Source organism: Syngnathus scovelli, chromosome 2, assembly GCF_024217435.2.
Source record: "Syngnathus scovelli strain Florida chromosome 2, RoL_Ssco_1.2, whole genome shotgun sequence".
Lineage (NCBI taxonomy): Eukaryota > Metazoa > Chordata > Actinopteri > Syngnathiformes > Syngnathidae > Syngnathus > Syngnathus scovelli.
The window spans coordinates 27,024,032-27,046,843 of NC_090848.1; the positions used below are offsets into that span (position 1 = coordinate 27,024,032).

A 22,812-nucleotide genomic window follows, 5' to 3' on the forward strand; every position below is an offset into this window, starting at 1 on the left:
CGAGCGTTCTATCATTGGACTTCTGTGCTCGACACGGATTTTCTATAATGAACACCATGTTCAAACATAAGGGTGTCCATTTGTGTGCCCTTGGCACCAGGACACCCTAGGCCACAGTTCGATGATAGACTTTGTAGTCGTGTCATCGGATTTGCGGCCTCATGTTTTGGACACTCGGGTGAAGAGAGGGGCGGCGCTGTCAACTGATCACCACCTGGTGGTGGGTTGACTCCGATGGTGGGGGAAGATGCCGGTCCGACGTGGCAGACCCAAACGCTCTGTGAGGGTCTGCTGGGAACGTCTGGCAGAATCCCCTGTCAGGAAGAGCTTCAACTCCCACCTCCGGCAGAGCTTTTCCCACGTCCCGGGGGAGGCGGGGGACATTGAGTCAGAGTGGACCATGTTCCGCGCCTCCATGGTTGAGGCAGCCGACCGGAGCTGTGGCCGTAAGGTCGTTGGTGCCTGTTGTGGCGGCAATCCCCGATCCCGCTGGTGGACACCGGTGGTAAGGGATGCCGTCAAAATGAAGAAGGAGTCCTATCGGGCCGTTTTAGCCTGCTGGACTCCGGAGGCAGCTGACATGTACCAGATGGCCAAGCGGAACGCGGCTTCGGCGGTTGCTGAGGCAAAAACACGGGCGTGGGAGGGGTTTGGCGAGGCCATGGAGAATGACTTCCGGACGGCTTTGAGGAAATTCTGGCCCACCATCCGGTGTCTCAGGAGGGGGAAGCAGTGCACCGTCAACACTGTTTACAGTGGAGATGGCGTGCTGCTGACCTTGACTCGGGACGTCGTGAGTTGGTGGGGAGAATACTTTGAAGACCTCCTTAATTCTCCTACATTCATTCATACATTCTTCCATTGTGGAAGCAGGGCCTGGAGACTCTGAGGCTCTCCAATCTCTGGGGTCGAAGTCACTGAGGTAGTTAAAAAACTCCTCGGTGGCAAGGCCCCGGGGGTGGATGAGACCCGCCCGGCGTTTTTAAAAGCTCTGGATGTTATGTGGCTGTCATGGCTGACACGCCTCTACAACATTGCGTGGACATCGGGGACGGTGCTTCCGGATTCGCAGACTGGGGTGGTGGTTCCCCTCTTTAAGAAGGGGGACCGGAGGGTGTGTTCCAATTACAGGGGAGTCACACTCGTCAGCTTCCCTGGTAAGGTCTATTCAGGGGTGCTGAAGAGGAGGGTCTATTGGGAGGTCGAACTTCGGATTCAAGAGCAGTGTGGCTTTCGTCCTGGCCGTGGAAGAGTGAACCAGCTCTACACCCTCGGCAGGATCCTCGAGGGTGCATGGGAGCCTTTGTCACCGATTCTATCAGCATCGCATCTCTGCTTTTTGCAGACGACGTGGTGCTGTTGGCTTCTTCAGGCCGTGATCTCTAGCGCTCACTGGAGCGGTTCGCAGCCGAGTGTGAAGCGGTCGGGATGAGGGTCAGCACCTCCAAATCCGAGTCCATGGTCCTTGGTCGGAAAAGGGTGAAATGCCCTCTCCGGATTGGGGATGAGATCCTGCCCCAAGTGGAAGAGTTCAAGTATCTTGGGGTCTTGTTCATGAGTGAGGGCTGAATGGAGCGCGAGATCGACAGGCGGATCGGTGCAGCGTCGACAGTAATGCGGACTCTGTACCGGTCCGTCGTGGTGAAGAGAGAGCTGAGCCAAAAGCCAAAGCTCTCGATTTACCGGTCGATCTATGCTCCTACCCTCGCCTATGGTCACGAGCTATGGGTCGTGACCGAAAGAACGAGATCCAGGATACAAGCGGCCGAAATGAGTTTCCTCCGCAGGGTGTCCAGGCTCTTCCTTAGAGATGCCTCCTGGATGCCTCCCTGGGGAGGTGTTCCGGGCATGTCTCACCGGTAGGAGACCCCGGAGACGACCCAGGACGCGCTGGACAGACTATGTCTCTCGGCTGGCATGGGAACGCCTTGGGATCCCCCGGGATGAGCTGGATGAAGTGGCTGGGGAGAGGGAAGTCTGGGAGTCCCTCCTAAAGCTGATGCCCCCGCGACCCGACCCCAAATGAGCGGAAGAAGATGGATGGATGGATGGATTTTGGGGGAAATTTATTTGACAAAATCCAACACCAAGAACATACATTAATAGGCAACAGGCTGAACAATACGGTGTGCTAACGTTACATAAACACATAAAAGATGAACTGAGAAGGTGCCTGACGTAACATAATAAGAGTTATTCAAATAACTATAACATAAATAAGTTTATCTAACCATCTGTGTCACTACAAAACATTAAATCCATTAAAATCGTTGTCCTCTGTGTCACTTATAAACAACTACGCTGACTCCGGAAGTAAATGCGGCGCTGACGTCAGACTCGTCGTCAGTTGCAGTTCTAATTATTCCACAGGCCTATATAACTATATATAGACTATATATCAAATAACTATAACTTAAATAACAAGTTTATCAAACCATCAGTGGCACTCCAAATCATTAAATCCATCGAAATCTTCGTCTACTGTGTCACTTATAAACAACTCAGCTGACTCCGGAAATAGATGCGGTGCTGACGTCAGACTCATCGTCAGTTGCGGTTCCAATTATTCCACAGGCCTAGATTGCCCTTATGCGGTTTAGTGTGAAAATAACATGTGAAGAGATATACTTAAGTAAGTAATATGTAAATGATGTGTTAATAATTTCACATACAGGGTCCGGCAAAATGATCTGACACATTTGTAGGTTTAATAAAATGCAAATAAATTAAAGACACCCCAATTTTTTTTTTCATTTTCTGAAAGAACATATAATGCCATTTTGTTTCGTTTCGTTTCATTTCATTTTCGTTTGGTTTTTAAATAATGTTATTTTGGTCTTACCGCTGCCACATTTTCTGGAGTTCTGGCGGTGCGAGGTCGGCCGGTTGATTTTTGTTTCAATGCTGATCCACTGGCTCTGAAGTTAGTAACCCAAAACAAGATCGGGTTTTGAGCAGTTACGGGACGATGTCTACCAAGTCTGAAGCGCAAACGGAACGCTCGTTGTGTTGCAGTTACAGATTCATTCTTGATAAATGTTTCCACAATGAAAGCACGATGCTCACCGGTCCAATTCATGTTAGCAACTGAAAGGAAACAAAATAACATTATTCGAAAACAAAACGAAAATGAAATGAAACGAAACAAAACAAAACCAAATTGCATTAGTATATGTACTTTTCGAAAAAAAAATCTTTAATTTATTTGCATTTTATTAAACCTACAAATGTGTCAGGTAATTTTGCCGGACCCTGTAGAAGTCGCTCCTGAGTATAACTCGCACCCCCAGCCAAACTATGAAAAAAACTGCGACTTATAGTCTGGAAAATACGGTACATAGATAGTAGTAATTCAGATACAGACAGTTCATTTATTACAAGATCGTAAAGGTCATCTTTAATAGACGGATAGCCTCACCTCAATTCCCCAAATTTTGTATCCTCCCTCTCGCATCTCTCCTCTGAAGATATCAAATGATAAAAAGATGAGCTCTTACACACTGGATGCTGATGTCTCCCCCTATGCGCATGTGGTTCATTTTGGGGACAGCTCTGAGTCATATAACTGACAGCCTGGGGTTGCCTTTAATATATAACTATATTAGTGCGGCTTTCACTCACAAAAAAAAATCAGCTTTTCCCCAAAATTCGAATTGAGAATTAACAACTGCAGTGTGAACCTAGCTATGAAGTACATGTATTTGCCTCCGACTCACCAGAGCTCCACTGCTGAGGAGGATCATAAAGATGATGAGAGTCTCAAACCAGTTGTGCTCCACGATTAGGTAGCATGTTTTCCTGAGATACCACCAGATCTTCCCCCAGCCCATGGTGATGTCAACTTCGCAACATTTGTACTTAGCCACGCATGCTGCGTACACACAGGGGGAGAACGGGATTCTTCTGTCAGCAACACAGGATGAGTGTATTAAAGCAGGCATCATCCTGTGCTAAATTGCAGATTACACCAGGGTTACAGTGGGATGTGCCCTTTTCTTGCTTGTTTAGGTGCCTCATACCTCTGCATGTAGTTAAATTCGTTAAATTCATTAAAGAGTTCAAGTCCTGGATGCTTCTGGGAACAGGTAAAAAATATATTTAAAACCTTTATACTGTGTTAAAATCAATGAAACCGGCACGTAATGAATCAGAGGAGCGCTTGAATGCAGAATAACCTCATAAGTGAGTAGACGGAAATGGCAGACAAACTCGAACGAGCAGCACCACCAGCCACATTCGGGTCAGCCGTGTGGAGACATTTTGGTATGCTGAACCGTTACACCCCTACTAGCTTCTTTTTATTTCTTCTTCTACTGCTACTCTTTTCTTCTTTGTATTTGCTGGCACTCTGGAAGCCCTACGGTAACGCCTTGCCTCTCACAAGTCGATGTTTGGAACTAATACAGACATCTGTTTTGTGTGTTTTTTTTTAGGGGGGACCTAAAGTTGTATACTTTGTGTATTATATTTCACACAATAAGAGCTTACATATGATCGTAGTTTCTTCATCACGTGTCTCTCATGTTTTCTCTATTGCAGTGGTTCTTAACCTTGTTGGAGGCACCGAACCCCACCAGTTTCACATGCGCATTCACCAAACCCCTCTTTAGTGAAAAAAAAATATATACGTATATTTTTCAAATTCAAGACATCAATGTTTTTTACTGGTGCACAAAATGAGCCATGCATGAACATCATCTTGTTCAAAGAACAAAACCAACACAATGCATGAACTCACAACAAATTACACACCTGCAAATCAATGTGACTTCTGCTGTTGCCTTTGCAAGACCAGTTCAGATAAGCGTCATCACAATAATCAACAATAATATCGTAACAATATGTTTTAATACCAAAACTATTTCTTGCTGCATCTAACAGGGGTGTCAAACTCATTTTTGTTGCGGGCCGCATGGGAGTCATAGTTTCCTTCGGAGGGCCATTATGACTGTCAAAGCATTACATTATACACTATAGGCTACACAACAAACTGATGAAAATAAGTTTTGAAATCACAGACTAGTAAAAACTAGTAAAAAAAAAAAAAGTTGAATGGTAATAAAAATTGCCAGCAACTTCTTTACTTTTTAAAAGTGAAGACAGTTTGGCGTAGAGGCCGATCCGGGATCCACATATTTTTGTGCAGTGTGGGCAGGGGAAAGTGGTGGTGGGTTGTGGTCGTGCTGGAGCCTGTTTTTGTCTTTCCTTACGAAGTTGTCGTTTGGTTTCTGCGACACGGCAGAGTTACTTTTCGTGATGTGCTGCACCTTCTTGCACCGCTGCCCTCCAGCAGTTCCTGTTCAAGGCGATGCGCACCCAGTCCTGAGATGTTATTTGGAATTTCTTGAGATTCGTCTTGAGGTTGTCCTTAAAACGTTTCTTTTGGCCGCCCGGGGCTCGCGGACCTCTCTCCAGCTGGGAGTATAACATCTGTTTGGGGAGGCGAGTGTCAGCCATGCGGATGAGATGTCCTGTCGGAGTTGGTGCTGCATTATTAAGGTGGTGATGCTCGGTATCCTGGCTTCCTCCAGAACACTGATGTTTGTGCGTCTGTCCTCCCATTTGATCCTGAGTATTTTCCTCAAGGTTCTCTGGTGGTGGTGTTCAAGAGCTCTTAGGTGCCTGCTGTAGGTTGTCCATGATTCTGCCCCATAAAGTAAGGTGGGGAGAACCACAGCTTTGTAAACCAGGAGCTTGGTGTCAGCCCGGAGGTCTCTGTCTTCAAAGACTCTTTTCCGGAGTCTGGCATACGCTTCACTGGCACAGTTCAGGCGATGGTTGACCTCAGAGTCAATGTCTGCTTTGGAGGAGAGAAGGCAGCCAAGATAGGGGAAGTGGTAAACATATTCAAGTGCAGTGTTGTCCACATTTATGACAGGCGGAGTAGATGGCTGGTTGGGTGGGGGTTGATGTAGCACCTGGGTTTTCTTGATGTTCACGGTTAGACCCAGGGCTCTGTATGCCTTAGCGAAGGAGTTCAGGATGCCCTGGAGGTCTTCTGCAGAGTGTGCTGCAATGGCATTATCGTCTGCATACTGGAGCTCCACGACCGTCGTGGTTCTGATCTTGGTTTTGGCTTTGAACCTGTTAAGGTTGAAGAGCCTGCCATCAGTTCTGTACCAAATTGGGATTCCGTGTGGTAGTTCTTTGTTGATGAGGTGGAGTATGGCGGCAATGAAGACAGAGAACAGGGTGGGTGCAATGATGCATCCCTGTTTGACCCCTGTCTCTACAGTGAAAGGCTCAGTCAAGGAGCTGTTGTTGAGCACTGTGGCTGTCATTCCGTCATGTAATAAACGCAGTATTCTGACGTATTTATCCGGGGAACCATACCTCAGAAGGATGCTCCATAGGGCCTGGTGATCCACCGAATCAAAGGCCTTTGTCAGGTCTATGAAAGCCATGAACAAAGGCTGTTAATGCTCACGGCATTTCTCCTGGAGTTGGCGTGCTGTAAAAATCATGTCTGCAGTGCCTCTAGCTGGGCGAAAACCGCACTGCGATTCTGGGAGAACTTCCTCAGACAGTGGCAGTAGGCGGTTGGCAAGAACACGAGCAAGTACTTTGCCAACTGTTGAAAGGACCGAGATGCCCCTATAGTTTCCGCAATCCGCTTTGTCCCCTTTCTTAAAAATGGTCACTATCAGAGCATCCCTGTGCTCCGAGGGGAGTACTTTTTTCCCCAGACCTTCAGAAAGAGGGAATGAAGGTGGCGCTGGAGCTCTAGTCCACCTTCCTTTAAGACCTCAGCTGGGATCCCATCTGGCCCAGAGGCCTTGTTGTTCTTCAGGCTCCTGATGGCATCTTGGACCTCTGCTAAAGTGGGAGGTTCACCCATGTCTTCCCTGATGGGACTCTGAGGGATGTGACTGAGGAAATCTGACTGAGTTGTGCTGTCACGGTTGAGGAGTTCCTGAAAGTGCTCTCTCCACCGGTTGTTTATGGACTCATTGTCCTTCAACAGCTCCTGCCCGTCTTTAGAGCGCAGGGGGTTTTGGCTGCAATGGCTTGGGCTGTAGACAGCCTTGGTAGCACTGAAAAAGCCTCTGGTGTCACCTGAGTCTGCCAAACTCTGGATTTCCAGTGCCCTTTCTGTCCACCAGGAGTTTTTAATCTGTCTCTGGACGTCAGCCTTGGCTCTGGAGTGAGCCTCTTTGCTGTGCAGGTGATGTCATTTTGCCAGAGACGAAAGGTTTCCCTTTTCTTGGAGATGAGCTGTTCTATCTCTGTGTCGTTCTCATCAAACCAGTCCTGATGCTTTCTGGCCTTGTACCCGAGAGTGGCACTGCAGGTGTAGAGGATGGAAGACTTGAACAGGCTCCAGTGTTCTTCAATGTCCTCAGGGTATTCCTGATTGAGGCTTTCTCCAAGAGAGGCCTGAAACAGCTGCAGGGCGGCAGTTTTATTCAGGGTCTCAAGGTTTAGTCTTTGCCGGCTCAGCTTCTTTTGCAGTCTACTCTTCCTCTTGAGTCTGATGGACATCGTGGATCATATCAGGCGGTGATCTGTCCAGCAGGCCTCTGAATCCATCATGGCTTTTGTGATGCTCACGTCGCGCTGATCCCTGGCTCTGACTATGACATAGTCGATAAGATGCCAGTGTTTAGAGCTAGGGTCTCTCCGTGAGCCCTTGAGTTTGTTCTTCTGGCGAAAGATGGTATTGGTGATGATAAGGTCGTATTGAGCACATTTGCTAAGAAGCAAAACCCCGTTGGAGTTGATGTTTCCAATGCCTTCCTTTCCAATGGTGCCCTTCCAGAGGTTGTGGTCACGGCCCACTCTGACATTGAAATCTCCCAATATAATAATCTTGTCCTCCTTGGGGATTTTTGACAATACCTCATCCAGACAGGCATAGAAGGCCTCTTTTTTGTCCTCATCGGAAATGAGGGTAGGTGCATAAGCACTAAGAACTGTTGCCGTCTGGTTGTTGGCCAGCACCAGACGGAGGGTCATCAGGCGCTCACTGATTCCCACAGGGAGTTCAGAGAGCTGACTGATCAGTTGGTTCTTGATGGCAAAACCAACCCAATGGATCCTAGGCTCATCTGTGGCCTTTCCTTTCCAGAAGAAAGTGTATCCACCCTTTTCCTCCTTCAGATGACCTTCCTCTGCCCGTCGGGTTTCTGAAAGAGCAGCTATGTCAATCCGGCATCTTCTCAGTTCCCTGGCAATGATGGCGGTTCTCCTCTCCGGCCTATCACTGGTTACACTGTCCATTAGTGTGCGCACATTCCATGCTCAGAAATTCATGTTTCTGTGTTTTCGACCGCATATTGGTGAGCCCTCTGAACGCGGTAATCCAGTCGGGAGGTTTGAGGCAGGCTATGTTTAGGGCACCTTTTCTAGCCCCTTCCCCCACAGGGGTGAGCAGAGTGGATCCTAAAAAGGGCTGCTCAGTCGTAGATGCAGCTACCAAAGAGCTCTTCTGCCTCGGTCCAAGAGCCCAACGATCATCTCACATCCACCGCCTGATGTGCCAGCTTGTGACTAGGTGCTTCCAGACTTCACAATCCTGCCCCCGTTGCCACTTACTGGTCACCACAGGACTTTAATCCGGGATGTAAGGTGGATTCCCTGAAAAAGACGCCTGTGCGTGACCTTGTTTAGAGTGGGGAGACTGGTGCACAGACAGCCACCACACTGTCCTTGACAGATCAGGGTCAGAGTCCAGTGGCAAGGAGACCAAGACGACTGGTGACCCTGTTCTGCTGCAGCCTTCATCCACCTTTCCAGCCGTTGTGACGCCACCCCTTAAGTAAGCCATCATCCTGCGCCTGGTCCACCGTTGAGGTCTTCACTATTTACCCATAGCTGGAGCTGTTTACCCACAGCCGGGACAGTGGTTGATGGGCAGTAGGGCGTGTCCACTCGCCGGTGGGCCTACATGCCACATCTCTGGGGCCCACTGCTGCTCCGAGATCCTGCACAACTTAGCCTGGGACCGCAAGGTGCCAGTTACCGTGTGTGGCCACGAGGACGCGTGTGCAAGTCTTGGCAATGGAGAGGCTGTGTACCGGCTGAGGAGGCTTATGCACTCGGCTCTTCTTTTCACCCCCGGAAACAGAGGGCGAGCCGGTGGCAGTAGCTGAAAGCAGAAAAGTGGTAAGCAGAGGCAGCATGCAGCATGCACAAACCACAGGCACTACTACTCCAACACTACTGCACTGACGCATCACACCCCTGTGTGCTGATGGCACACACACACACTGTCACTATTATAGCTACTATGGGCACAATGGTTGACTAGTTAGCACTTCCACCTCACAGTTCAGAGTGTGCGGGTTCGATTCCACCTTCAGCCCTCCTTGTGTGTAGTTTGCATATACTCCCCATGCTTGCGAGGGTTTTCCCCAGGGACTCCGGTTTCCTCCCACATCCCAAAAATATGCATGGTAGGCTGATTGAGCACTCCAAATTGCCTGAAGGTGTGAGTGCGAGTGCGGATGGTTGTTCATCTCTGTGTGCCCTGCGATTGGCTGGCAACCAGTGCAGGGTGTCCCCCGCCTACTGCCCGAGGACAGCTGGGATAGGCTCGAGCACACCCGTGACCCCTGTGCGGGCAAGCAATAAGAAGATGATGGATGGATGGATGGATGGATGGATGGATGGATGGATGGATGGATGGATGGATGGATGGATGGATGGATGGATGGATGGATGGATGGATGGATGGATGGATGGATGGATGGATGGATGGATGGATGGATGGATGGATGGATGGATGGATGGATGGATATATGTGGCTAATATTGCAGATGATCAACAGTAGGCTAAATCGTTAGAATAATCAACCATGAAAATATTTATTATTTACAGACAGTGTTGGGACTGTTAGAGGTAATGAGCCATGCACTCAGACTTTGCAAAATATATTACAGTATTTGAATTTAAAACCAGTTTCTCCAGCAATGGTATGAGTTGATTTGGTGCCTAGTATATACACCCCCATGTTAACTGGGTCCATGGAAACAACTTGACATGGTCGCGTTACCAGGCTGCACGACATCCTTGCAGTGGGGCATTATCATGGCTCGTAGTATAGCGGTAAAGCCATCAGCTTGACAGTGTTTTCTTATTACTTTGTATCACGGGTTCAATCCTGCTTTCTACTTTTGTATTTTTCTTATTTTTTTACTGTTTGCAATTTCTTGCAGCCAGTCGGAAATGTAAACAAGACGTTTTGTTCCACGTGTTCATTGAGGAATTGAACAGTTTTGCAGTACAACAATCTCTATGTAGCTTGTGATGAATCTGCAGTCAGGAAACACAAGATTACTGAACTGGCTTTGCCCTAATGGTCACATCTCAATTCGGGAAGCCAGTTAACCTGGAAGCGAGTTGAACTGTTTGTTGACACTCACTGGCTTCTTCTCAAAGTATGGCACTAAACCAAACTTAATTGCCAAGCAATTCTCGTCCTTGACGCACACAAAGCTTTTTGCTGTTTCTGAGTCATTAAACATATTGCAGAAGCGCTCTCCTATGCGCTCATTGGAGGTGTATGAGTTGTGTTTGGTCGCTGTGAGTTTTTGAATATAGCGTTCTCCAACCAGATATCGGAAAACTTACATTTAGTTTTGCTTCCATACCTAGGGAATACGGTCAAACCTCGGTTTTCGAACGTCCCGGTTCTCGAACAAATCGGAATTCGAACGAAAAATTCTAGATTTTTTTGCTTCGGTTGTCGAACAAAATTTGGAGGTCGCGAGATGAGCCGAAAGGACCCGAGAAAACACGACCGCGCGGCCCGGATGCCGACTGACTCCGTTCGTTATTGTATTTTCGTTACTTTGAGGATTGTATTAACCCCTAATCATGCCTCCAAAGAAAGCAGTGGGAGCAGTAAAGCCATCCTAAAACACAAAGACGCTCTTAAAGCAATGCGACCGTGAGCTCCCGGCGCGCTGCGGTTGCGTGATTGGACCAAATTAAGCTCCCTGCGCACTGAGGTCCACTTAAATTTTGGAAAGTACATCAGGACTTTTTTCTAAATAATATAGAATATTTTCTAAATTTCAGCGACGGCTCTGTCACAATAATGCGACCAGCGCGGTGCAGTTGCGCGGTCGGCGGCGCGCCACGGTTGCGCGGTTGGCGGTGCGCGGTCGGCGGTGCGCTGCAGCTGCGCGATTGGACCAAAATGCGCAAATGAAAAAATGCTTAAAAAAGGCGGGTTTTTTTTGTCTTGAAACGGATTAAAATTTTTTCCATTATTTGTAATGGGAAAAATAGATTCGGAATTCGACCGATTCACTTCTCGAACCGCCTTCTGGAACGGATTGTGGTCGAAAACTGAGGTTTGACTGTATTATGTAGGCATAAATTATTTTGTTGACGTTTTCACCACGAACACACACTGATGGATATATTTTTTTTACGGTGACTGGCATCCACAGCATTGCATTAATGCCGCACACTACACAACATATGTCACAGGTCCTATTCGAACGATAATTATAAATAATTTACAAGATAAATGAAACCACGTGATTTCTAGGGAATAGGCCACCACTTAATGCAAATGGGAAAAAGTATTAAAGGTGGATAGTTGTTAGGGTTTTCCAGGTTATCTTTATCGTAGGATTATGTTGGAATGTAGACTATAATGATTAACCAATCTTGCTCTCACAACGCAGTAAAATAAAGGGGTTGCTTCCTCTGCTTGATTGACCAGCTGCAGAGGAAGCAATCAAAGTTGTTCTGTTTCCCACAACATCGTAAAACACCCCCTGCTCTGATCTTACCAGAGGCCGGGGGTTCACCAAACCTGTCCACTCTCACCCCCACTCTGTTCCTCCTAATAAATATGCCCTTGCAGGAAGGAGGGTTCAGACTTCATTCCTTGAGCGAGTGAACTCTCCACCTGCAGGTGTCTAAAAGGACTTGCAAAATAAGTTGGAGTGAGCAAATCTCTAACAATAGTGGTTAGAAAATGTAATACCTCATTGGATGGCATTTACAACTTTTTAATGGCCTTAGTTTTTTGCTAATTTCATAACTACCTTTTAATACCCTTTACAACCCCGTGAATACCCTGAAAGCAGGCTTCTTTGTGATCTAACTGAAATTTCTGGCTAAAAACACCTCCCACTGAGTGTCTTGTAAACACAAAAGGCATACTGCATATGCACATGAATTTGAGGGCATTTAGGGATCAGTCACAGGGATAGAGAGAGTCAGACAGTGATGTTAAACATCGGGCATGCTCGAGTGAGTCCTTAAAATGAAACTGTCCTTCACCCAGCTAGCTATCATTGTCACTCAGCCCAAGGGAGTCTCTGTGCTGTTAACTGGAGATAATGTGCACCATGGGAGCAGTGGCCTCACCATCTGTCCAACATGCTTCGGGCTCCATGTATTCTTCCACTGTCTCCACCACAACCACCTCCTCCACATCTGGCTTGATGTCAATGGTGCTACCCTCTGACGAGCTGGTGTCATCCGGCTGCAAAGACGCAGATGTTTAAACAAACTAGCATCGCAGAAAACATTGTTGTCAATCATGGAGATACTACTGCATGGTTTGAAAACACACTCATATTCAAACTTTAATGGGCTGTGCTGCTTGTTGGAAGTGGAGCTTGAGTCATACTCACATCTTTGCTGTTCTCAATGTCTGATTCACTGCTGAAGTCCTCTGTATTAAGGTTCTCAAAGTCAGACTCCCCCACCGCAATGGGTACGCACACGGTCAAGTTGGGGTTGTGGATGAATGACATGTGGTCTTCATCGATCATATACTTGCCCACACTACTGCCAATGCCACTGGTCGTGCCATTGCCGTTCTTTGCATAGTCCAGATCTCGGTTTATGTCCACCCCGGTGTGGTTAGCAATACAGTTCAGCTTCTTGTCATACATGTCGTCCAAAGGTTTCTGCTCATCCTCCATGGGTGGTTTCCTCAGCAGGCTGGCCACCAGTAGACGCACCTTGGCTTTGATCCACGCAATGCCTTTTTTGATGCGAATGACGGAAATTTGTAAATTGTTAAGCTCGCCGTCGTCATCTGTGGCAGCCAAGTTGTCTGCACTGAATGAGCTCAGCAGCAAAGCAAGGAACAGGTTCAATACCTTTGCAACAAGAAAAAGGAAAAAGGTACACAAATGTGATAGCAATTTGGGCAATCAACAGTTTTTTGTCAGCTTGTAAAGATAGATAGCAGGTACTTTATTCATGATTGCTATTGTGATTTTTATTACTGTTACTGTTATGCGGTTAGGTTTTCATTTTTTTTTTACTGGGCTTTGTGTTCTAGTTAGTCAGTAAAAGCACTTTGTAAACAGCTTATTATTATCATAATGTGATTATCTTAAATAAAATCTGTGATAAATCACAATATGGATAATTTATCTAACACCTACTCACCACCAAGTTGCCAATGACCATGACCATCATGAAGACGATGAGACACATGCCCTGGCCAGCCACTTCCATGCAGTCCCACATGGTCTCAATCCACTCACCGCACAGCACCCGGAAGACAATCAGAAAGGAGTGGAAGAAGTCGTTCATGTGCCAGCGCGGCAGCTCACAATCAGCATGGATCTTGCACACACAATCTTTGTAACTCTTTCCAAACAGCTGCATGCCCACCACGGCAAAGATAAAGACAATGATGGCCAACACGAGAGTCAAGTTCCCTAAAGCGCCCACAGAGTTGCCAATGATCTTGATCAGCATGTTGAGAGTCGGCCATGACTTGGCCAGCTTAAACACTCTCAGCTGGGGAAAGAGCAGAGTGTGGAAGGTCATTATTAGTCAGGTCATGTAAAATCATTAAATTCTACAAATAGCATAGCCCCCCCCCCCAACATGTGCATACTGCACAAGATGTACAGTATCTCACAAAAGTGAGTACACCCCTCTCATTTCTGCAATGTTTTAATTATATCTTGTCATGGGACAATACTGAAGAAATGACACTTTGAGACAATGTTAAATAGTCACTGTAGAGCTTGGATAGCAAAGTAAATGTATTGTTACTTCAAAGTAACTCAAAATACAACAATGAATGTGTAAAATGCAGGCAACAAAAGTGAGTACACCCCAACTGAAAATGTCAAAATTGGACCCAAATGTCAATATTTTGTGTGGCCATCATTATTTTCCAGCACTGCTAGAACACATTTAGGCATGGAGTTCACCAGAGCTTCACAGGTCGCCGCTGGCCAAGCATGTCCCCAGACCTAAACCCTATTGACCATCTGTGGGGCATCCTGAAACGGAAGGTGGAGGAGCGCAAGGTCTCCAACATCCACCAGCTGCGTGATGTCATCATGGAAGAGTGGAAGAGGATTCCAGCGGCGACCGGTGAAGAAGCTATCCAAGCTCTACAGTGACTACTTAATATTGTCTCAAAGTGTCATTTCTTCAGTGTTGTCCCATGACAAGATATAATTAAAAGATTGCAGAAATGAGAGGGGTGTACTCACTTTTGTGAGATACTGTATCAATGTGCTATTGCTCAAATGACCATTTACCAGTCGGAATGACCGCAGGACTGAGAGCCCTTCGACGTCAGCTAGAGCCAGCTCTACTAAACTCAGCGTCACGATGAAGCCGTCAAAACAATTCCAGGCTTCTTGAAAGTAGTAATAGGGATCCATAGCCACTAGTTTGAACATCATTTCCCCAGCAAAGATCCCAGTGAACACCTGGCAGGGGAGAAGGCATTTTAGAAATAATCAGAATTATGATGAAAAAAAATACCCATGTTCCACAACCCAATCTTGGCAAGTATGTATCATATGAAGCAAGAAACCACTTTGACAAATAACTCCTTTGCCCCCGCGGCCAAAGGAAATGTGGGCTGATACGCCGATGAAAAAAAATAAATAAAAATCCTTACTTTTCACAACCCAAAGTTAGCAAGTATGGAGTACAAGACCTGGGATTTAGCCAAAACAGCTTCTTAAAACTAAAATGGCCAACTTACTGTTCAAAGCAGTCATGGGCTTTTATGTGCGTCTTATTATGGGTCCTCCAAATTTTTGTCATCAACTAGTGAAATTGTTCAGGGCAATATAATCTGATCTACCAGGATGAGCAACTAATCAATTGGCACTAGGGGCATTTTGGGAACTTCTGAAACAAAATGCATTTTCACTAGATTACACTGGCTTGCAAAGATTAGTGCTAAAAAAAAAATAACATTCATTCTTCAGAATGAAAATAAACGTTGATTTAAGAGGGTCTTCACATAGAGCAATGCTCGGCCCCAAACAATCTGCAGGATGGAGACCAGGGGTCAGAAGATTTCATAAAGGTTCATGATTGGGGTCAAACAAGTTGTTTGTAACATCAATTTGTCCTATACTCCTTGTATTTACTGTAAGTTCATTCCAAAACGACACTAATACTGCATGGGTAAATCTTGACAAACAACAAAGGAAAGTTAACCCTAATGACTACCTTAATGACTGGTTCAGGGTGGTCAGTTTTAGAAACCATGAAAATCATACTGCAGTGCAGTGCATCAATGGTAGACATATCATGCAAAACAGGCTCCCTGGTATTTACTCATGCACTTTAAGGAAAGTCATTTTCTACCCACAGTGATTGAGCAAGACAATGTGATACTGAAGCATCCAGAGTAAAGGAACAGGGTCATCTAAACCATGAATTCTTAACCATGGGGCCCTGGCCCAAACATGGGCTGCCAGCGTCACCTCAAGGGCCATAAAAACGTTCAGTTTTGCACCTGTAGGCCGCAAAGGCCGCGGGACTGCATAGGCCATCAACTAAAGACTCCAGAGATACGTTAAGCGCAGTTACAATGCAGCTTTTGACCACATGGTGGCGGCAATTATGCAATATAGGAGACAGAGAAGAAGAATTTCTTCTTATGCACAAGCTGTGAGACGTCAAAATATGGAGAAGTTTTTAAAACGGAAAAATGACAAATATTGTGCCGACCCCCGCAGAAAAGAATAAGTTTACTCATCGGCACAATCCTGACTTTAGAAAATACGACTTCGAAAACAGAGGTACTAAGACAGCGCCGAGAGCCCAGTGTGTGATGTGTGGGCTAACACTGTCAAATGAGGTGCTAAGGTCCTCAAAACTACAGTGCCATCTACAGACCAAACACCTGACGCTCTTGGGAAATTTTGTGTAATTCGGTGTAATTTTTCAAAAGAAAACAAAATGGGCTGCAGATGCAGAAAAGGTCAGTTATGTTACTGACTCCAAATGTGTTACAGCTCCAAATGTGCACTGAAAGCCAGCTACCTTGTAGTCAGACGTGTGGCATTTGCCATAGCGGAGGAGTTGGTTTTGCCTGCCGCTTCTGGTTCTGCATGCCTGCTGAGCCAATTGTTAAGTGACTGCTATGGTTTCATTTGCACTTTACTAGTTTTTTTTTTATTTAAATTATTTGAATGTATTTATTTTGTCATCCTTTTTACAAATTTATTCTTTAATATGTATAAATATATACGTATTTTTTCAATTATTTGTTTTTTATTATTTATTTTATCAGACGTAAAATGTAACTATTAATTATTTTTTAATTAAAAAGAGTGACTTGATCCTGGGAAAAAAAATATTGTCCTACCTTGATTTGTGCCAGGAATTATCAGCGTATTCAGAGGTTTGATGTGTGTGCAGGTTACATATATGTGTCAACAAAAATCTTTGTGATGATCCCATTGTATCATGTCATTCTTTTTTACAAGGTTTATCGGTTGTTAAACTGTAAGTGGGTTTGGTTACAAATCAAACCATGACTGAGTCAATTCAACCTATACAGTGTAAATATTTAATGGGCCCTGGGCCACTGTACTATAAAAATTGGGCCTCAAAGTCAAAAAGGTTAAGAACCGCTGATCTAGCATTACAGCAATCGTGGTCAGGGAGCGTCACTGAATAGCTGTTGTACCCGCGAGGCTATTTCATTTCAAAATAGGCCGTTCCGTTAATGTTTTCGAGTACGTTTACGGATCAATATCCAATGGAATCATAAATAAGCAGCACCAATGTGTTAAATCAGTCTTTAGTTGGTTCTGAGCACTTTTATGGGAGAGAGTTTGAGAAACGTGATTGTTTACAGGGGGCTGCCACGACACTTTACTGAGGCTCATGGGAGTCTATGAGCTGAGGCTCATGGGAGTTTACGGGTGGCTACCGCTATAATGATAGCTGCTATACGCACGAGGTTATTTCATTTCTAAATAGGCTGCTCCGTTAATGTTTCGAGTAAATTTACGGATCGATATAGAAGGGAAACACAGGTAAGCAGTACCAATGCGATAGATCGAACTTTAGTCAGTTCAGATCATTTTATAGGAGATAGTTTGAGAAACGCGATTGTTTACAGGGGGCTGCCACCACACTTTGCTGAGGCTTATGGGAGTCTGCGAAATGAGGCTCATGGGAGTTTGCGGGTGGCTAATGCTGTAATGATAGCTGCTATACGCACGAGGCTATTTCATTTCAAAATAGTCAGGGGGCTGCCACGACACTTTACTGAGGCTCATGGGAGTCTATGAGCTGAGGCTCATGGGAGTTTACGGGTGGCTACCGCTATAATGATAGCTGCTATACGCACGAGGTTATTTCATTTCTAAATAGGCTGCTCCGTTAATGTTTCGAGTAAATTTACGGATCGATATAGAAGGGAAACACAGGTAAGCAGTACCAATGTGTTAGATCGAACTTTAGTCAGTTCCAATCGTATATAGGAGATAGTTTGAGAAACGCGATTGTTTACAGAGGGCTCATTGGTTATTGGCTAGTGGATGCATACCACAGCCCTAGTCAACCTCAGTTTGTTGCAGTATAGCTTTTATTTTATGCGCCTTTTAATCCGGTGCGCCCTATATATGAAATAATTTGTCAAATAAAAAATTCAATGAGGGTGTGCCTTATAATCCAGTGCGCCTTTTAGTGCGAAAAATACGGTAGTTTACACCACCCAATAGGAAAGTGCAAATAGAAAGTCCATTGCGAAAATGTAACACTTAAAAAGGTCAGCTTGACTTAAGAGCAGGGATTCTCAAACATACTTTCGAGATTTACGCGATTCCCAAATTCTGGACCTCAAAGTCTGCATTTGATTTAGGTGTATCTGTAATGACTTTAATTTCATTGCATTTTGATTTTTGTAATGTCGACAGGGGTGTGTCTCCTCCCACCCAAAGGAGGGAAGTCATGTCAGTTGACATGCCTCTTTATAAAATGCTACAAAATACAAGAAAGGCTGAATAATAGGCTGGTTTCAACCCCAAGAGAAGGAATTGCATTTCCACTCACTCACCAAATTCCCCACATAGAGCATGTCCTCGAAGTCGGGTGTCATAGGGTAGTGCTCCATGGCCATGAAGAGCGTGTTGAGGACGATGCAGATGGTGATGGCCAAGTCCACAAAGGGATCCATGACTATCAGATTGACAATCTCCTTAATCTTCAGCCATGTGGGGGAGCATTCCCATATCAGGAATGTGTTTGAAAATTTATACCAGCAGGGTGGACACTTGCGCTGGGACTCTTCCAGTTCTGAAGACAGATCAGATGTCACAACCAAACATACGTGTGCGTGTGAAGCAATCCAACATGGAAAGGACTTGAGAGACAGAACAATTGTATGTATCTGTATCACTGGCTATGCAAAGCGGATAAGCAGGAAACACATGTCAAACTAACCAAACAATAAGAGCAGCCCTAGTTAAAGAATAATGAAAATGCAGGTTAAAAAGCTGGGTTAAAGAGGCAGTACCCTCCACTAGTGTGTTGGTAATGACGCTCATGACACTGTTGGCCCGCTCTTTCCGCCCAAAGGAGGTATTGAGTTGGTCCACAGACACCATCAGGGAGCCAGACAGCTTCTTCTTCACCTCAACCTCAGTAGTGGGCTGTCAGGAGGAGAGGAAGAATCAAGCACCCATGGAGTGGACATGAACACCATCCCACATCGCCACCGGTGGCTGGCAGAGGGAAGCGGACAACACCATTGACCATAAAAAGTCTTCGTGACTGTTGGTGGGAAAGTATCGATAACATCCTTCATTTTCTTCATTTTATGTCCCTCTGCTTGTTAATGGACCTTTGTACATTTAGTAAATTTATGCTGAGATGAGATTAACTATTACACCTAATAGCAAATTTTGAGAGGTTGTCCAAATTAAGACTCAGCTGTCAACTGCTCTCCAGGAATGCCTTTCATGTCATTGCAAAATCTTGGGTTTTGCTTGCAAACTGATGGCACGGTGTTGCTGTTTATTTTTATAAATGCAAAAATTGGAAATAGATAAAATAATAATAATAATAATAAGCGAGTCGTTCATATCTGGCGGCTCGGTGGTGCACTGGGTAGCACGTCCGCCTCACAGTTAGGAGGATGCGGGTTCGATTCCACCTCCGCCCTCCCTGTGCGGAGTTTGCATGTTCTCCCCGAGCCCGCGTGGGTTTTCTCCGGGCACTCCGGTTTCCTCCCACATCCCAAAAACATGCTTGGTAGGCCGATTGATCACTCCAAATTGTCCCTAGGTGTGAGTGCGAGTGCGAATGGTCGTTTGTCTCTGTGTGCCCTGCGATTGGCTGGCAACCGGTTCAGGGTGTCCCCCGCCTACTGCCCGATGACGGCTGGGATAGGCTCCAGCACGCCCGCGACCCCCGTGGGGACTAAGCGGTTCAGAAAATGGATGGATGGATGGAGTCGTTCATATCAATCCAGTGGTCATGCCAAGCATGCTCCAAGTCAAAGAGAAGGAAGGGAATTGACAGATCCATTTGTTATGCTTTTTAATTTTTTTGGGTGTGGCTCTCCCATGCTAACTACTGCCACACTATAGAAATTCAATTCAGTCATGTTGATCAGGTATTTTGAAAAACAGAAATAGATCAAGACATACGTACAAGGACAGCAGCTTTTTAAAATATGTTCCTTTGAGATGTGATCTATGCATTAGAGAAGCAGATAAAATGTTTTTATCTGCTTTGAGATGGAAGCTACGTATACATTAGGGAAGCAAATAAAAATGTCTCTCCCCTGACTCTCCTCCACCTACTTGCAGAGGCTTGCAGAGGCCCTGGATGCCTGAAGGAGAAACACAGCAATACACTGTGATGAAGTACGTTAACTCATCATTACATGTCGCTTTAGTGGTGGGAATGGTGTAGTATAAATATATAAGCTGGGTGTCATTTGAGAAGCATTCATTTTGCACCACACACTGACATTCAGAATTATGAAACTCAGTGACAGACCTAGTTTCACTAACCTATCAAATGTGGGGCTGCTTTAAGTACGTTTGTTAATGACTCCATCCTTTGCTTTACTATGGAGGGCAGCATACACTGCAGGCGTTGGGGGGAGGAGAAAGGGGGGCAGGCTAGGCGCGCTGGTGCCAAGAGATACATACGGCTTTGCAAAGATGACAGATCAGAAGATAAAGAAAGAGAGGAGCGGACAAGAGGGGGGGGGGGGGGGGGTTCCATGCCTGGATAGGTCTACTCAATGACTTCCTTACACTTTCGTCAGTAGCTGCCTTATCTATTTTCACCTCAGGCAGAAGGCGTCCACCAGGCCCAGGGCCGATGAGGGACACCACGCCGTTGCAATCCACTGTGCTGTTCCGCTTCCCGTGGTAGCCACTGTAACTGCTGCGGCGGTATGGGCTGAACAGGGAGCCCCGGCGCTCCTCGCACTCCTCCACCGTGCTGTGTTCGTCATCCGCAAATTCGTTCTCTGAACCCACGTCCTTGCCACGGCCCTTGAAACTGAAGATGCTGCTTTTGCTATTGTGGCGGGACAGGAAAGGTGAGCCTGGTATGCTCAGGAGAGACTAGAAGGGAGCAGAAAAAACAGGCAATGTTTGAGATGCGGGCAAGGCTGTACTGGGACAAAAAAAAAAAACACTGCCTACTCTTGACACCTATGTATAGTTATTTACTTACATTTGGATGTGAACATGTCAGTAAAACAGTGATATTGGATATAATTTTGAAAATACAGTACAGGTAAATAGACATACGTAGTATAAAAGATTTGGATATTTCTTCATCTTCCAAGTTACTTTCATACCCAGGGACATCTTTGTGGATGAGGTTTTGGATTCCGACCCTCCCTGTTTATCCAGGTTTGGGGCCAGCAATGAGTTGGGCTAGCTTGCCCCACCAGAGGCTAGATAAACTTACAGCATATGGTATTCCATATGGTATTCTCTCATCCAAGTACGGGTTCGATTCCACCTCCAGCCCACCCTGTGTGGAGTTTGCATGTTCTCCCCGCGCCTGAGTGGGTTTTCTCCGGGCACTCCGGCTTCCTCCCACATCCCAAAAACATGCATGGTAGGCTGATTGGGCACTCTAAATTGCCCATAGGTGTGAGTGCGAGTGCGAATGGTTGTCTGTCTCTGTGCCCTGCAATGTAAATATTTATATTTATTTATACATATATGTCAGACATGGGCAAACTGTTAGGGTTTTCCAGGTTATCTTTATCGTAGGATTATGTTGGAATGTAGACTATAATGATTAACCAATCTTGTCTTGCTCTCACAACGCAGTAAAATGAAGTGGTTGCTTCCTCTGCTTGATTGACCAGCTGCAGAGGAAGCAATCAAAGTTGTTCTGTTTCCCGCAACATCGTAAAACACCCCCTGCTCTGATTTGACCAGAGGCCGGGGGTTCACCAAACCTGTCCACTCTCACCCCCACTCTGTTCCTCCTAATAAATATGCCCTTGCAGGAAGGAGGGTTCAGACCTCCATTCGAACATCGCTGCACGCACAGCGACGAATGGACTCTCCACCTGCAGGTGTCTAAAAGGACTTACTTGTCTCCCGTGTGGTTCTTGCAAAATAAGTTGGAGTGAGCAAATCTCTAACACAAACTATGGCCCGTTTAATCCAGCCCGCCAAACCTGAATAAATTGTATTATTAAAAATGTTTTGGGTTATTTTTCCTGCAATTACTATGTTTCCCCAATAGATGGGGAAGCGTCCGCCCGCGCATTTACTTCCGGAAGCCGTGTCAGAAAGCTCGGTGCGCACTCACAAGTGCGTGTACGTATTAAGTAGTATGGACCCGGCGCACTCCGCGCTCTATTTCCATCAATGCCAAATTTTCGAGTGTGGGCTGTGACGTCAGCATTCTCGTAATTCGCGCACTGAGCTTTCAGATAAGGTTTTACGCTAACGCCACCCACAAACCTTCCCCTGGAATCCTTCCATTAAAATGAGTGCCCGAGGAAAAGAAAGGTGGACACTGAGTGCCGAGTGTTTAAAAAAAGAGTGGACCATTTGGCTCGACCTACGTGTGTGAGCAGACGCTCAGCCACATGAACGTCAACAAAGCCCGTCACAGATCTAGGTTAATGGACGGACACCTCGGCTCTATCCTAAGAATTACCACAACAAATTTTACTCCAGACCATGATGCCCTAGCAAAAAAGGGAGACCAACAATACTATTGATTTCTTTATTACTTTATTTAGATGTATTCTTTCACTGATTCTTCAAGATGATTATTTGGTCAGAATGTTTGCCGTTGGATGTGATTTCGCCTCATTAGATAAACATATTTCGTAATCTGACCTGCAGGTGCTAAAGTGATGGAAACTATTATTCATAATAACAGTGTCGTATTTAATGAGAATCACTGATAGTAGTTTTTTGGTGAAATATTTTTTTTAATGCTGTTAATAAATGCATTTGTTTTCAAAAAGCTTTTTTTGAGTATCCATGCTTTACTACCTACTAAAAGTCACAACCTTTTATGCAATGACCTTTACATGTTATTTCTATCACTTCACACAAATACTACATCCATCTGCTTCTGGTTCGGCCCCCCGGTCAAAATTTAGAACCC

The 22,812-nt window shown here is 45.6% G+C and overlaps 1 protein-coding gene across 9 annotated transcripts in view; it reads right to left on the bottom strand.

Annotated features, from left to right (window-relative positions):
* The window catches only part of LOC125988673 (sodium channel protein type 8 subunit alpha), a 155,500-nt gene that overhangs the window by 46,574 nt on the left and 86,114 nt on the right, over nt 1-22,812 (bottom strand). For 5 of the 9 annotated variants that reach the window (XM_049754144.1, XM_049754148.1, XM_049754142.1 and 2 more), the window contains 8 exons: nt 20,472-20,786; nt 18,719-18,854; nt 18,260-18,498; nt 14,484-14,657; nt 13,369-13,725; nt 12,600-13,073; nt 12,331-12,448; nt 3,717-3,871 (listed from right to left, as the gene is read on the bottom strand). In XM_049754144.1, the coding sequence (XP_049610101.1) occupies nt 3,717-3,871; nt 12,331-12,448; nt 12,600-13,073; nt 13,369-13,725; nt 14,484-14,657; nt 18,260-18,498; nt 18,719-18,854; nt 20,472-20,786 (1,968 nt within the window). The remainder of the gene's footprint in view (nt 1-3,716; nt 3,872-12,330; nt 12,449-12,599; nt 13,074-13,368; nt 13,726-14,483; nt 14,658-18,259; nt 18,499-18,718; nt 18,855-20,471; nt 20,787-22,812) is intronic. The other 4 variants (XM_049754150.1, XM_049754147.1, XM_049754149.1 and 1 more) reach the window with 1 other exon arrangement.